The sequence below is a fragment of the Procambarus clarkii genome, chromosome 22 (genome assembly GCF_040958095.1).
Source record: "Procambarus clarkii isolate CNS0578487 chromosome 22, FALCON_Pclarkii_2.0, whole genome shotgun sequence".
Taxonomy (NCBI): Eukaryota; Metazoa; Arthropoda; class Malacostraca; order Decapoda; family Cambaridae; genus Procambarus; species Procambarus clarkii.
In genome coordinates, this window is record NC_091171.1 from 19,044,651 (window position 1) to 19,061,875 (window position 17,225).

The 17,225-nt window shown below is 48.1% G+C and overlaps 1 protein-coding gene across 5 annotated transcripts in view; it reads right to left on the bottom strand.

The window, feature by feature from the left end:
• Window positions 1-17,225, bottom strand: part of LOC123757772 (dyslexia-associated protein KIAA0319-like protein) — a 222,933-nt gene that overhangs the window by 194,526 nt on the left and 11,182 nt on the right. For all 5 annotated transcript variants that reach the window (XM_069329507.1, XM_069329511.1, XM_069329508.1 and 2 more), the window contains exon 3: window positions 15,640-15,871. In XM_069329507.1, coding sequence (XP_069185608.1) covers window positions 15,640-15,871 — 232 coding nt within the window. The remainder of the gene's footprint in view (window positions 1-15,639; window positions 15,872-17,225) is intronic.

Consider the following 17,225-nt stretch of genomic DNA (forward strand, 5'->3'; position numbering starts at 1 on the left):
TCTAATACATATACACATCAGCCCGGTATAGCATTGGGGAGCCAAAGGGGCTCTCTACAAAAGAAAAAAAATAGTAGTTAGTAACAGTTGGTTGACAGTTAAGAGGCAGGCCGAAAGAGCAAAGCTCAACCCCTGGAAGCACAACTAGGCGAATACATGCCAATACCCACTCATGCATGCCAATACCCATACCCATATCCCCATACCCATATGCCAATACCCATACCCACATGCCAATACCTATACCCATATGCCAATGCCCATACCCATATGCCAATGCCCATACCCATATGCCAATGCCCATACCCATATGCCAATGTCCATACCCACATGCCAATATCCAAACTCAAAGATCCTCACATACTCCCAGTGCCCCCACTTCCAGATGCCCCCCCCCCACTCCCAGACACCCACCCCCCCACTCCCAGATGCCCCCCCCACTCCCAGATGCCCCCCCCCACTCCCAGATGCCCAACCCCCCCACTCCCAGATGCCCAACCCCCCCCACTCCCAGATGCCCAACCCCCCCCACTCCCAGATGTTGGAAATTTCCAACACTAATACAATACTGTTGTATTATTAACTATTACTAAAATCTACTAATTACTGTAGTAACTAAAATTAACTAACAGTAGTGTTCACATGAACTAATAATTGTATCTGTACAATAATGCTGGAATTCTCACGTAACCAAACACCAGTATTGCGTCAGATTCTGCCAAGTTAAACACATTTATATCCAGTGTGTTAGAGAATTGAGTGTGATTCTCTAAAAACAGCAGTATTCCGTGTGATAATTATTTACCGATAACATAACTCCCCAACGATTGTCAAATCGAGAGTTTTAGTTATAATTGTTATCAAGTAATAAAATTTACCGTCACGCGTGAATGCCATGGAGAAAACTAAAATCATCTCCATTTCTCGTTTACCATCGTAAGACGAGAAAGTAATAATATTTAGCTCCCTAGAATTACAACCCAGTCTTTATCAAAGCATTTTAGCCACAACTACGCGAAATAATATTATTCGTGATAAATAATTTGTGTGGCGAATGCGGGACGCGGGGTGGAGAGGGAGAAGCCATTGTTGTGATAGACGCCAGCTCGAGGAGAAGTCGCCTGTGTGCGGCGTGAAGACTTGTTGCGGAATTGAGCAACTCGTTTTGGTGTCAGAGTCTAGGATACGTTGTGGTGAATTGTCAGCAAGATTTAACCTGACATTCAGCCCGGAACTAGTTAATTTGTTCTACGTGATCCATCGTGACCGGCCAAATAAGTGCGTCGACATCCAAACCAAGCTAGCCACCACGTGTTCGCCATTGTGACGCTAGAGCCTGGGACGCGAGTTTCGGCAAGCTTCAACTTATACAGTGCCCTATTAGCTAAGTACTTACATAACTCCCTTTTGATGCATCATTAGAGATTGTATATAGCAGGGTAGCTTGTCGTCACGTCGAGCGATATAAATAAACCACATGTTAGTATTCTAAATTAATTTGATTCCCAATTTCTTGAATACAGATATTTAGTAGCCTAGTACATTGCTACGTAATATCCCTTAATTTACAGCTCGCGCGTGAGGAATTCCACGAGCTGTTACTTTACCCGTGTTGTTCATCTCCCAGTGTTCTACGAGGAATTCCGGAGATTCCGAGGATGATTCGTAACTGATGTCTTTGAAAACGTCTTCAAGCTAAGACTTTTCGTATTTCTTTGATTATTCAAATTATCAGTATTTTGATTGTCATTTATGGAATGCTGTGCGCACTGGAGATAATACGTGTTTATTATAATTATTAATTTCTGATATTTATGATCCATATTCTTATTGGTGACAAATTTTCTATTGATTCTCTAATTGGTCATAAGATTAGGTTATTACACAATGAACTGGTGTACGAACCACACTAGTTCCTAGACATATATGAAGTTCTAGCAATAACCCCCAAATGTAGGTGTTTGAGGCTTTGATTCAAGTAAATTATTTATACAGCCCATTAATTATTCAAGTGATTGTATTTCCTAATATTTATCCATAGTCACTGGTTCTTACAGGAATTTCTAATGATCACATTTTAGTAGTTTCCCTCTTTACTATAAAAGCGGGTGGTCCTTCGTAATTGATTTCATTACTGTACTTTAATAAGTATATAAATAGAGTCAAGCCCCAAATGTCCCACACCAGATGCCCAACCCCCCCCCACTCCCAGATGCCCAACCCCCCCCCCCACTCCCAGATGCCCAACCCCCCCCCCCACTCCCAGATGCCCAACCCCCCCCACTCCCAGATGCCCAACCCCCCCCACTCCCAGATGCCCAACCCCCCCCACTCCCAGATGCCCAACCCCCCCCCCTCCCAGATGCCCAACTCCCCCCCCACTCAGATGCCCAACCCCCCCCCCCACTCCCAGATGCCCAACCCCCCCCCCACTCCCAGATGCCCAACCCCCCCCCCCCCCACTCCCAGATGCCCAACCCCCCCCCCACTCCCAGATGCCCAACCCCCCCCACTCCCAGATGCCCAACCCCCCCCCCACTCCCAGATGCCCCCCCCCACTCCCAGATGCCCAACCCCCCCCCCCCCAGACGCCCCACACCCACTCCCGACGCCCCACACCCACTCCCAACGCCCCACACCCACTCCCGACGCCCCACACCCACTCCTGACGCCCCACACCCACTCCCAACGCCCCACACCCACTCCTGACGCCCCACACCCACTCCCGACGCCCCACACCCACTTCCGACTCCTGATGCCCAACACCCACTGCCGACGCCCACACCCACTCCCGACGCCCACACCCACTCCCGATGCCCACACCCACTCCCGACGCCCACACCCACTCCCGACGCCCCACACCCACTTCCAAAGCCCAGAATTTCTCATTCATAAACACACAAAATAATGGAGAATTTTCCCATGAAGTTGTTGAGTTTCCCTTAGATTTTCTGGATGATTAATTACATATTCAGACAGAACCAGTTTTTCATTCAGTCCCAGTTCCGAGCCATTTGGAAAGCATGTGGTTGTCTGTATAACCTTATTCCATACATTTCTAAATACAGTCGAGCAGATACAGCTTGAACTGTGTAAGAGAAAATAAGCATTTGACAAATTAATGAAAGAATCATCAACCACTACTACCTATGTATATTGACCTGTAGTATAGTAGTTAATGCAGTTGGCTCACAACTACTTGGACTCAATTTGGAAATCTCAGGCAAGACAGGGACATTTGGGATGTATTTCTATTAGTATTACCAACAAGATATCTACTACAGAGCACCACTTGGTTTCCGAACTTTAGTTATCCGAAACTTCCAGTTTCCCGATTGGGGTTGGGGAGTCATGCTACCCGAACAAAGTTCGGGTAGGAAGGGGTCCGCCAAGCGTCACGCCGGTTTGTTGTGGTGGGTGGGAGATGGTCCAGTTTGCCCGCTGTGACTTCACAGATTCACGGCCTATTATTCCTATTATTTTGAATTGCCATAAGGCTGGAATGTTCATTCTGTGCTTTTGTTTTACATATCTGCACAATCAAGAAACATCTGTGCACCATGTTGGCTCCAAATGCACGCATTGCGTCAGTGGTGGGTGGATGGACGATGGAGCTTAGGTGGGAGGCAGTATGAATGAGGGGGGGGGGGGAGAATCAGTGAGAGAGGGGGAGAGAGAGATGCTAGGAGGGAGGGGGAGGTAGGGAGAGATGTTAGGAGGTAGGGAGAGATGCTAAGAGGGAGGGGGAGGTAGGGAGAGATGCTAGGAGGTAGGCAGGAAGGGATGGAAGTAGTGAGAATTAGGGAGGGAAAGGCAGGCTGGCAGGCACAGGCTGGCAGGCACAGGCAGGCAGGCACAGGCAGGCAGGCACAGGCAGGCAGGCACAGGCAGGCAGGCACAGGCAGGCAGGCAGGCGCAGCAGGGAGTGAGTGGTAGTCACGCGGTTGAACCGCGTGACCTTGAGAGATGGGATGTAGGGGGGCGGGTGGTTTGTTGGTGGTGGGGGCGAGACCGGCTCATTCCCGAAGATAAGCCTAACACACACTACCCGTTAGCATGATGGCAGGGAGGGAGGCAGGCTGGCTGGAAAGGAAGCAGGCAGGCAGGCTGGGAAGGAGGCAGGCAGGCAGGCAGGCTGGGAAGGAGGCAGGCAGGCAGGCAGGCTTGCAAGCTGGGAAGGAGGCAGTCAGGCTTGCAGGCTGGGAAGGAGGCAGGCAGGCAGGCAGGCTTGCAGGCTGGGAAGGAGGCAGGCAGACAGGCAGGCTTGCAGGCTGGGAAGGAGGCAGGCAGGCAGGCAGGCTTGCAGGCTGGGAAGGAGGCAGGCAGGCTTGCAGGCTGGGAAGGAGGCAGGCAGGCAGGCAGGCTGGGAAGGAGGCAGGCAGGCAGGCAGGCTTGCAGGCTGGGAAGGAGGCAGGCAGGCAGGCAGGCTGGGAAGGAGGCAGGCAGGCAGGCAGGCTTGCAGGCTGGGAAGGAGGCAGGCAGGCAGGCAGGCTTGCAGGCTGGGAAGGAGGCAGGCAGACAGGCAGGCTTGCAGGCTGGGAAGGAGGCAGGCAGGCAGGCAGGCTTGCAGGCTGGGAAGGAGGCAGGCAGGCTGGGAAGGAGGCAGGCAGGCAGGCAGGCTTGCAGGCTGGGAAGGAGGCAGGCAGGCTGGGAAGGAGGCAGGCAGGCAGGCAGGCTTGCAGGCTGGGAAGGAGGCAGGCAGGCAGGCAGGCTTGCAGGCTGGGAAGGAGGCAGGCAGGCAGGCAGGCTTGCAGGCTGGGAAGGAGGCAGGCAGGCTTGCAGGCTGGGAAGGAGGCAGGCAGGCTTGCAGGCTGGGAAGGAGGCAGGCAGGCAGGCAAGCTTGCAGGCTGGGAAGGAGGCAGGCAGGCTTGCAGGCTGGGAAGGAGGCAGGCAGGCAGGCTTGCAGGCTGGGAAGGAGGCAGGCAGGCAGGCAGGCTTGCAGGCTGGGAAGGAGGCAGGCAGGCAGGCAGACTTGCAGGCTGGGAAGGAGGCAGGCAGGCAGGCAGGCTTGCAGGCTGGGAAGGAGGCAGGCAGGCAGGCAGGCTTGCAGGCTGGGAAGGAGGCAGGCAGGCAGGCAGGCTTGCAGGCTGGGAAGGAGGCAGGCAGGCAGGCAGGCTTGCAGGCTGGGAAGGAGGCAGGCAGGCAGGCAGGCTTGCAGGCTGGGAAGGAGGCAGGCAGGCAGGCAGACTTGCAGGCTGGGAAGGAGGCAGGCAGGCAGGCAGGCTTGCAGGCTGGGAAGGAGGCAGGCAGGCAGGCAGGCTTGCAGGCTGGGAAGGAGGCAGGCAGGCAGGCAGGCTTGCAGGCTGGGAAGGAGGCAGGCAGGCAGGCAGGTTTGCAGGCTGGGAAGGAGGCAGGCAGGCTTGCAGGCTGGGAAGGAGGCAGGAAGGCAGGAAGCGATATATGGGTGTTGAAGTGAACCATGAACCACGTGACCTTTGAGTGTGTGTGTGTGTATGGGTTTGGGGTGGGGGGAGAGGGGGAGGTGTATCGGTGGTGGGGGAGGGACCGGCTGACTCCGTAAGCCTAACCACACTCCACAGACCTGTGACCCAGATTTGTTTCTTAAATGTACAGTACATCATCGTATATTTTAGGCAGGATGTGCCTGCAGGCTGGCAGGAAACATCCAGAGGATGTTTGCCAGACGTCTTAATAATCAGTTAGGAACAATTAAGGACTTTTATAAAGCGGATCAGGACTTCACTTATTGGTGAGTACAAACAAAACACAGTCGCATTTACGCTATGAACCTGTCGATTTTTTCCCCTAGAGTTTTTTTCGTAAATTTTTTCGGAAAAATTTCTTTTTACATTTCTAGTTTATTTTTTCCCCTCTATTTCTCGTATACGAACTTACATGTTAACCGACGGGTCTCGTCCCCCAAGGGGTTCGGAAACCAAGTGGTGCTCTGTATTATTCTTCAGCTCTATCTTGCCTATCTATCTATTATTCTTCAGCTCTAGGGAGCCGGTCGGCCGAGCGGACAGCACGCTGGACTTGTGATCCTGTGGTCCTGGGTTCGATCCCAGGTGCCAGCGAGAAACAATGCCCATTGTTTCTTTCACCTTATGCCCCTGTTACCTAGCAGTAAAATAGGTACCTGGGTGTTGGTCAGCTGTCACGGGCTGCTTCCTGGGGGTGGAGGCCTGGTCGAGGACCGGGCCGCGGGGACACTAAAAAGCCCCGAAATCATCTCAAGATAACCAAGATAATTTGCCCTTTTCAGGCCCCATTCAGACAACAAACTGTACTTCAGTTTTGGTTTCTGTACTATAGAATTGCATGACACTAGCATGAACCGTTCCCGAGTATCACCCACACTAGCATGAATTGTTCCCGAGTATCACCCACACTAGCATGAACTGTTCCCGAGTATCACCCACACTAGCATGAACTGTTCCCGAGTATCAGCCACATTGCAGCATGAACTGTTCCAGAGCATCACCCACACTGTAGCATGAATTATTCCCAAGTATCACCCACACTGTAGCATGTCCACTCCGGGGACATGATACACATGTACCAAGTTGTGGCACAATCAACTAAGGTATGTCTGGGATCATCCCGGACGTAAGTTCGAACCCTCATCACGGCCCTTGTGGATTTGTTCATTGATGTATCATGCTATTGTGATTTCTGTGTGTATTGAAGTAAGGGCAAAGAGGTAGAACAGCTTGTTGACAGAGTCCAAGTGCATGGGGCTCCATAGCATGAATTGCGTAAAACCCCAGTTTGTGTCTCGGAGAGACTGCAGGATCCGTGTGAGGGCAGTAGCACTCCCGGTTGCAATTCTTTTACCATGTTTTGTTGCAATCGACTAAGGCGCATCTGGGATCATCCCGGATGCAAGCTCGAACCCTCATCACGGCCCTTGTGAATTTGTTCATGTCCACTCCATAGCACCCACACTAACATGAACAGTTCCCGTGAATCACTCACACAGTTGCATGAACTGTTGCTATGAATCCTCCAGAACATAGCATGAGCTGTCCTCGAGGATCATCCACTCCACAGCATGAACGATACTCGAGGACTATCCACTCCATAGCATGAACGGTCCTCGAGGACCATCCACTCCATAGCATGAACGGGGTTCGAGGACCATCCACTCCATAGCATGAACTGTCCTCAAGGATCATCCATGCCATAGTATTGTAACAAGAGAGCAGTACATAGTAGAACAACATGAACATCATAACAGTACAAACAAGCCACAGGCGCGGTGCCAGACAATGGAAAAGTTACACCTCTGTAGAAGTTAATCAGGGGGAGAGGTCAATGGTCACGGAGTCACGAGGTGGTCAGAGTTGATGCCGTCATGATAATCTACAGGGATTAACTCCTCCACATCAAATGCAAGCCCTCATGTTCAGCTGGGGAGTAGATCACTGCCAGACACAGTAGAGTGGGAGAAGTCTAGGAAGACGGTGTGAGTGGACACCAGGAGAGACCATCTCGATGAAAATTGTGGCACACCATTCGAGTAAGTACGGCTCTCTTGAACTAAAGCACATTATCAGTCATTTATTCTTTGCCTTTGTTAGGGAATATAGTTAGGAAAGTGTCTATTTAATTGTTTCAAATAAAGTCATATGTATTGTCAAATGTCATTCCAGTGTGTATTAATGGTTCCTTGTCTTGAGTGTGTGACGATAATCTCCTTCAAGAGATTGAGCCTGCTCTTCCCTCCATAATTACGTCTTCACAATTATATAAAAAGACTATGGAAGAAATGTCCAACAACGACAACAACACCAGCAAGGCTTGCCAGGGTGAGCAGAAACGTATGCAGCCAGCCACCTGTTCGAACTCCAACCACCAAACTACCCGTTGATCGCTACGGCTCCGCTGATTGGTCGCCGGTCTGGCTGCACCTGCCTCGCCCCCCCCCAATACTACCTGATGTCTGGGGTCGCCCCAACATCAGTCCTCAGAATGTTCAGTGCTTTCGTAGCCAGCACTCCTCCCAGCTAGACGTTAGCGTGTACTGAGAGAGGTGGTGGCTTTAAGCCAATATTCCAGCACCTCCCACTTACCTTTTGTGTTGCACTTCTTGTTATTTTGCCTTAACGTAACTTTTCATTGTGTCATTTAAGTATTCTTATTATGTTGATTCATTGATTTTATTATAAGAATTTGTTTGTGCATTATTTTCATGTTTTGATTTATTTAACGTAATTAAAATTTCATTGTTAAAGTTTACTTGTGTTTTGTGTGTCTTCTCCTTACCTTACCACAGACGAAGTTCCAGTTTTTCTATATTTTTTTTTATAACTATGTGACGAGGCCATACCCCTAGCCTTAAACAGCCGAACACCGACGCGTTACCGTCACAAGTTATATGGGGGCCTGTCCTAGGAGCTTCACTCAGGTACTGGTGCCAAGTGGTAATTTATGGTAAGCGTATTTAACTCTGTTAACGTAGCTTTACTATTTTTCATTCAATTTCATTTTTTATAAGGTGCGGTGTATTGTGCATTACGAGAGTAACATATAGTGAAGGTGAGACAACTTTGGATTACGTGGTGACTGTAGGCCGCAGTCATACTCTTAATTGGTCATCTCTCCCTCCTTGTTATTACTCGTATTTACCATCTATGTCCCTTGAATATTTCTCATTCTGACAGATCATCATATTGGTACCCTGGTACTGTGGTCTGCCCCGGGTCAAGAGTACCCAATCTTCTGCAATCTGACTGTAGGAGGATAAAGAGGGCCATAGTTCCTCTAGCTCGAACTTTAGTTGCTGAATTGGGACCTCAGCAGCAGTTCTCGTCACCAGTTGACACCTCGCACCCCTACACGTCAGTCAGAGATGATGATACATACAACGGTAGGGAATTAGCTTATTTTTTCAGAGCACAAAAGTTCGCTAATTCTGTAAGTATCATATTAAATTCAGTAGGAAAAACTTGCTTTGTCCTATAGAGACTTGGCAAGGTATGCCTACATCCTTGGACTACCAATTTTACTTTTGAAGCATTTAACTGTTTCATTTGTTTTCGAAACTTTGTTTCATTTGTTAGTAGGATTTTCTTGCCCTTATTCTCTTACATGAGTACCGGGTACAAGATTTCCTGCGCCCTTGATTTAATTTAATCATTTAATATCTTTCACTTAACGTTAATTGTTAAAGATCACACAGGATAGGTACCAGTTGCCACGTTGTCCTGTTTCTGACATTTCATTATTGAACATTCGTGTACCTTTATTTGCTAATTTCACCATGTTTCGTCTCCAAACTTTCCGTGCAAATCCAGCAGGTGAAATAGGGACTTTGAGTCGTGCCAAGAGGACTGAACTACAAACTCTTGCACATGAGTATCAACTAGAAGTTCCCTACCAAGCCAACAAAAATGACCTACACAACCTGTTGCTGGATTACTATTTAGAGCAAGGTAAGATAGACTCTGAAACTCATGAAACTTACTATATTGCAGATAAAACTGACTTGGCAACGATGAAACTTAAACTAGAGCTGGCTAAGATTGAACGTGAGCAGCAAAAGGAAGCCCGCGAACAGCAAAGGGAAGCCCTCGAACAACAAGAACGAGCAGCTGCCATACGAAGAGAAGAACAAGAACGCGAAGCTGCTTTGAGGAGAGACGAACAAGAACGCGAAGCTGCTTTGAGGAGGGAAGAACAAGAACGAGAAATCACCCTCAGAGAACGTGAAGCTGCTTTGAGGAGAGAAGAACACGAACGCGAGGTCGCATTACTCCGTGAACGTGAAAGAGTACAGCTTGAAACCAAACAACGCGAGTTGGAAATACAACGCGAACATGACAAGCAACAAGCGACTCTGGCTCTAGAGTGTCGTCAACGCGAAATCTCCTTGGAAACTTCACACTTCACCCAACGCCAGCAAGCTACTGCCAATCTTCCCGTCAGTTTTAATATATCACATGCAAGTAAGTTAATGCCATCCTTTGTAGAAGCAGAAGTTGATGTTTTTTTCACCACCTTTGAAACCCTTGCTAATCAACTCAGTTGGCCTGTCAACCAATGGGCCACACTTCTCAGAGTCCATCTTACAGGTAGAGCTGCAGTCACACTCAGTACTTTGGCGTCTGAGAATGACTACTACACTCTGAAACAAGCAGTGTTGGACGCCTACCTACTTTCCACCGAAAGTTATAGAAGGAAATTCCGTGACCACCTGAAGGCAAGTACCACTACCTTCCTTGAGTTTGCTAACACGAAACGGAGGTATTTCATGAAATGGCTGGAAGCAGCACATGTCTCTACTTTTACAGAACTCGTCAACCTGATGCTTGTTGAAGAATTCTTGAGACGTGTGCCGCCTCCTGTCCGCCTCTACTTAGCAGATAAAGAAGAAACCGACTACCTGAAGTGTGCTAAGTCGGCTGACACTTACAGCCTCATCCACCGGCTGACACCTGAACCATCCTCCAGTAAGAAGTCGTGGTACAGTTACGAGAAGGTGAGCCCCGATCAAGCTGGTTCACAACTGTACTGCAAGTATTGTAGACTCTATGGACATACCATAGACAAGTGTGGTAAGTCTCAATACAAGGGAACCACTGACCAACAACGACCCAAACCAACTCCTCCTAAGTCCGGTAAGCCTGTGATGAATGTTGGTGTTGATGTTAATGATCTTTCTCTTTTCAGTAACCACCTGTATACTGGAACTGTCTCTGCCAACGGTTCAAATCCGGAGGGACGTTTCAAATTGAAGATCTTGAGGGACACAGCGGCTCTACAATCGATCATCTTGAAGTCGGCTGTGCCCAACATAGTCTACACCGGGGAAACAGTCTTCATCACTGACCTCACTGCTACCACTCCATACCCTCTCGCCAGAGTCCACCTGGATTGTCCCTACGTGAACGGGGAAGTCCAAGTCGCCGTCAGGGAAAAGCCTTTTCCCATGCCTGGAGTGCAACTTCTCCTAGGCAACGACTTGGCAGAAGACCTGCAACCGACCAACCTGATCGTCATGGACAAACCCCAGGTGTGTAACTCTGTGCCCAGAAACCCTATTCTTGAGTATGTTCCAGCAGAGGTTCAAGAGAGTGATGAAGTTTCTCCTCCGGTTCTCGTGACCACCCGTGCACAAGCCGCACGTCCACAGCCAGCTGACTCTACTGCTACCGCTGTCCCTCAAGACCCTCAGAAACTACCCCCGCATCTGACCAAGTTGGAGTTCCGTAAGTTGCAGAGGGAAGATCTTACTTTAACACCATTGTTTTTCCAGGCCGAGACTCAACCCGACAGTATTCCTGGGTTCTTCCTAGAGAACGACTTGCTCTACCGCAGATATAGACCCAGTAAACTGAAGGAGGAGGACGATTGGGCCAACATCGAACAACTTGTGATTCCCACCAGCCTGCGGCCCACTATTCTACACCTGGCCCACGGAGCATTCTCCCACTACGGCTTCAACAAGACTTACCATGGGATTCGCCAAGACTACTACTGGCCAGGTATGGTAAATAACGTCAAACAGTACGTAAAACAGTGTCATACATGTCAGATGGCAGGCAAACCGAACGTCTCCATTCCCAGAGCACCACTGATTCCCATACAGGTGCCTGCGGAACCTTTCCACAGACTCATAATAGACTGTGTTGGTCCTTTACCTCGGACCAGTTCAGGTAACGCCTACATCCTAACCATCCTGTGTCCTACCACCAGATTTCCCATAGCAGTTCCAGTGAAGAACATCACGGCTGCTACGGTTATCAAACATCTATTGAAGATCTTCACTCAATACGGATTTCCCAGGGAGATTCAAAGTGACTGTGGCACCAACTTCACCAGTGATCTCTTCAAAAGGACACTGGAGGAGTTCAACATCAAACAGGTATTGTCCAGCCCCTATCATCCTGCTTCACAGGGTTCTCTTGAACGTAGTCATCAGACCATCAAAGCACTCTTGAAAAAGTTTTGTAGTGAAACCTCAAAGGATTGGGATAAGCAGATTGACCTAATAATGTGTATTTTCAGAAGTCTCCCCAATGAGTCCCTAAGAGTATCTCCTTATGAGATGCTCTACGGCCGTAAGTGCCGTACTCCCCTTAAGGCTTTCAAAGACTCTCTCAGAGATGCCACCTTCAGTGAGCATCAGAATGTGCCCCAGTTTCTTCAAAACCTTCAGCACATTCTAGAGAGAGTCCACCGCTTTGCCCATGATAATCTATTGAAAGCCCAGGTGAGAATGAAGACTCATTACGACCAGACCAGCAAAGTAAGAAAATTCAAGCCGGGAGACTTCGTCCTTGCTTATTTCCCTATCCCAGGTTCACCTTTACAAAACAGATTTTCAGGACCCTACTGCGTCAAAGAGTGCAGGAATAATAATAATTATGTGATAGAGACTCCAGATAGGCGGCGGAAGACCCAGCTGTGCCACGTCAACCTCCTGAAGCAATATAATGGTACTCCTCCCACTGTCTTGACTAATTATTCCACATTCACAGAACCCTACATCCACAGTGAGACCTTCCCAGCTTCTCCTCCCGAAAGCACTGACAAGGAGTCAGCGCTTTCTAATTCCGAAATCCTTAATGATCTTCCCAAATACTTTCAGGATAATCATAGTGCATCTCTCGTCAAGATCTTCAGAGAACATCAAGAGTTGTTCAGAGATGATCCCCAAGAGTGTAATGTTACCCAGCACGACATCCAACTGCTCCCCGACACCCGGCCGATTCGTCAACCCTTCTACCGAATCAGCCCGAGCAAGAAGGAAGTCATGCGTGCTGAGGTGCAATACCTCTTGGATCATGGACTGGCTACACCTTGTGAGTCCCCCTGGGCCTCACCCTGTATCTTGGTGCCCAAACCCCAAGGTAAGGTGCGGTTGTGCACCGACTATCGTAAACTGAACTCTGTCACTGTCAAGGATGCTTACCCCTTGCCAAGGATAGATGACATCCTTGATGCCATTGGTAGTGCCCAGTACTTGTCCCAAGTGGACTTGCTTAAGGGGTACTATCAAGTGTGTCTAACGGAGCGCGCTAAAGAGATATCTGCCTTCATCACTCCTTTTGGACTTTTCAGATATGAACGCCTTCCTTTCGGACTATGTAATGCCCCGGCCACCTTTCAAAGAGCTGTCAACCGTGTCATCCAGGGCTTGGATAACACATACGCCTACCTGGACGATATCGTCGTAGCCTCCAACTCCTGGAGTGAACATCTGCTCCAGCTGCGACGTCTGTTCTCCAAGCTCCTGACAGCCGGCCTCACCATCAACCTGGGCAAGTCCACTTTCGCGAAAGGTAAAGTGCGTTATCTGGGTCATGTTATTGGGAGTGGCAGCATAGCTCCGTTAGACTCACACACTCAAGCCATCCTACAGTATCCACAGCCTACCACCAGGAAGCAGCTCCTGCGCTTCCTTGGTCTTGCCTCTTACTACCGTAGGTTTGTGAGGAATTTCAGTACAGTCGCCACACCTCTAATTCTATTAACCAGTCCCAAGCAACGGTATAATTGGACCATGCAGCAAACCGTTGCTTTCGAACAACTCAAATTCCTCCTCTGTTCTAACCCCATTCTCGCCTCTCCAGATATCACCAAGCCTTTCGTCCTTCATGTCGACGCCAGTGGTACCGGCGTTGGTGGTGTCCTGATGCAACTACGAGGCGAGGAGGTTCTACCTGTCAGCTACTACAGCTACAAACTGAAACCACACCAGAGGAACTACAGCACTATTGAAAAGGAGCTACTATCCATCGTCCTGAACCTCCAACACTTCGCTCCGTACCTACAAGGCGCCAGGTCTACCACCATCTTCTCAGACCACAACCCTCTCCGCTTCCTACATCAAGCCCAATTCACCAACCAGCGTCTTCTACGATGGGCTCTGTATTTACAAGACTTCAACCTGGAGATCCGCTATATCAAGGGTTCTGACAACACCATAGCCGATGCCCTCTCCAGAGTTTATGAAGTAGAAGCGACTCCATCCATTACTCCACCACATAACGACGTACTTCTTCCAGAACCGCAGGCTTCGGGGGAGAGTTGTGACGATAATCTCCTTCAAGAGATTGAGCCTGCTCTTCCCTCCATAATTACGTCTTCACAATTATATAAAAAGACTATGGAAGAAATGTCCAACAACGACAACAACACCAGCAAGGCTTGCCAGGGTGAGCAGAAACGTATGCAGCCAGCCACCTGTTCGAACTCCAACCACCAAACTACCCGTTGATCGCTACGGCTCCGCTGATTGGTCGCCGGTCTGGCTGCACCTGCCTCGCCCCCCCCCAATACTACCTGATGTCTGGGGTCGCCCCAACATCAGTCCTCAGAATGTTCAGTGCTTTCGTAGCCAGCACTCCTCCCAGCTAGACGTTAGCGTGTACTGAGAGAGGTGGTGGCTTTAAGCCAATATTCCAGCACCTCCCACTTACCTTTTGTGTTGCACTTCTTGTTATTTTGCCTTAACGTAACTTTTCATTGTGTCATTTAAGTATTCTTATTATGTTGATTCATTGATTTTATTATAAGAATTTGTTTGTGCATTATTTTCATGTTTTGATTTATTTAACGTAATTAAAATTTCATTGTTAAAGTTTACTTGTGTTTTGTGTGTCTTCTCCTTACCTTACCACAGACGAAGTTCCAGTTTTTCTATATTTTTTTTTATAACTATGTGACGAGGCCATACCCCTAGCCTTAAACAGCCGAACACCGACGCGTTACCGTCACAAGTGATATTGGGCCTACCATTCTCTTTGCCCTAATGACCAAGTGTCCTTAATTATCCAGTACTCCTCCCCCCCACCTGTCCATCCCTAGTTGAGGTATTAGTATTGGGCGTGTCCCACCTTATTCCTGTGTACTTTTATAGTTCCTGAAGTGGTCAGGATTATTCGAGTGACAGGCCAGGATCCTTTCACCATTCAATTGTCCCTTGCACCTGTCCTGGTAGAAATACACAATTTACAAGCCCTACGAATCTCACTCCGGTCCCCTGTCCGGTAACTCAGGGTGGTGGCAGCATTACTTGGTAAGTCATATGAAGGCTGTAGCAACTAATACTTCTATCTCGCTCTCGCTCTCCCTCACTCGCTCTCGCTCTCCCTCACTGGCTATCGCTCTCCCTCACTCGCTATCATTCTCCCTCACTCGCTATCACTCTCCCTCACTCGCTCTCCCTCCCTACAAGATCAGTAGAATATAAATTATTACAGTGGTAGTAGCAGAGTTAGTACCAGATATTACAGTACGAACTATCCTTGATTATATACATGATAGCATCAAGATGAAAAATAATAAAAAATTTGCTCAGGTATATTGCTATGTATTAAGCATAGTTTCGTGTAATATAGAATGCTGTTTACTAAGTTTCATGAAGATACATCAACTTGATAAAATATTTGTTCAGAAATGAAGACATCACTTCTCAACACTAAAACAAGTCAGTTTACAAACTAACCCCAGCAGCTACATTAGCAGATTTCATCGAAAAGCTCAATAATATACCAAACACAAGTTTTCAATAATGCATGTCTATAAAGAGGTATTTTCAAGATATTCACAAATAGAGCTAAAAAAAAAAAAAGAATACTCAGAGGCATATCTACATGATGAGAATGTTTCATATTAAACCACACAATATATGCCTAAATGTTACAGGGAAATACTGCACGAACATACCTGGGCTGGCCTATCCACTGTGCATCATCTTCTAAGTTACCACTGTCCACTTTCCTGACCACCACAAGCAATGATCCTTTACCTGGAGTAGGTTGGCACACTGCAGCATTCCTGCATTCCACACTGAGACAATGTTGCTTATGCAGGAGTGCCACATGGCATTTTTTATTACTACAGCAGGCACGAACACATGCAGTCAAGCCAGTTGCATTAGTTATCACATCGTACCTTCCTGCAATATATTGCCATATGATTATATACATGATAGCATCAAGATGAAAAATAATAAAAAATTTGCTCAGGCATATGTTCACTAAAACATTCATATGCACTGCCTCAGGTGGCAGATAATTTTCAATTGCAATTACAGTAATTACAAATTTTAACACCACACTGAGACAAGGATCTTCTTACTTCTAACCTAGGTTCATTTCAAATAAACCAATAATTTTTTATTGTGTCCATTACAGAACTACACTATTTTTTAACTTTCACACTTTCCTACAGTTCAAAAGTGTGTTTGTGCAAAACGAAAATTTCAGAGACTAAGACAATATGAATTTCAGAGAATAACAGTACACAGATGTGCCATGAGACAGTGGAAAAAAAAACAGTTTTGAATGTAATGAAACACAATTTTTGGGGCAAATCTCGGAGGCTCCCCGGAGCTATACCGGGCTGATATGTATGTATTAGACCGTGGCATCAGTAAATTCAAATGGAGTTTCAAGTCTACCATGGACGAGTCAGAACCTGGCCCCTTCAGAAAAGCACGAGGAGCAATGGCCTATAGAAATCTCCATGTGGTTGGAAGCATTTTATGTCTGCCATCTACCGGGTTAGGCACCTAGAAAGGTAAGCGTCCCAAAACAGACCCCAACTGGTAAAACATTGCTACCGAAAACTGAACTACTAAGCAGAACTCCTCAATTTAAAAAAAGTAAACAAGCATGACATCACACCCGCCGCCATGCTGCCTATTCACACAGCTACCCCCTTCCCGGGAGGGGTAAGAGGGAGCCACAGACCCTGCCACAGCTATCCAACCCCAGTTCTGAGGCTGGACATCAAAAACATGAAAATCAGGTGATTGGAGGAAGGGAGGGTTGCTGGGAAGCCTCCGAGACTCACCCAGAAAATGGTGTTTCATTACATTCAACGATGGTTTTCTGTGGAGAGCCCCTCTGGCTCCCAGAAGCTACATTATCACAGAAATTGAAAAGAGGGACTTGCCCAGGAGGCAGCCGCCACTCACACCTTAACTCGAAGTCGAGACAACTGGCTGCAACCTGCGACCCAAAGCAACACACGCCCGACTAAGGCCAAGATCACTGATGAAGTAACGGGCGACAGAACCCTGTTCAACCTCCAAAATCCCCATGCCCAAATGTCAGCCCAAGACATATTACCAAAAACGGCAGCTAAAGCAGCAAATTTGCGAACGTCATGGGCATGATGATAAACTGCAGGCTGGCTGGACCGAATAACCTTGCAGACGACCTGGCAGACCCGAGCCCTGGAACCGAGTAGGAGGGAAACCGGGTCAACCCAAATCGCGTCCCCAGCCACCGAGGTTGAGGCGTCCA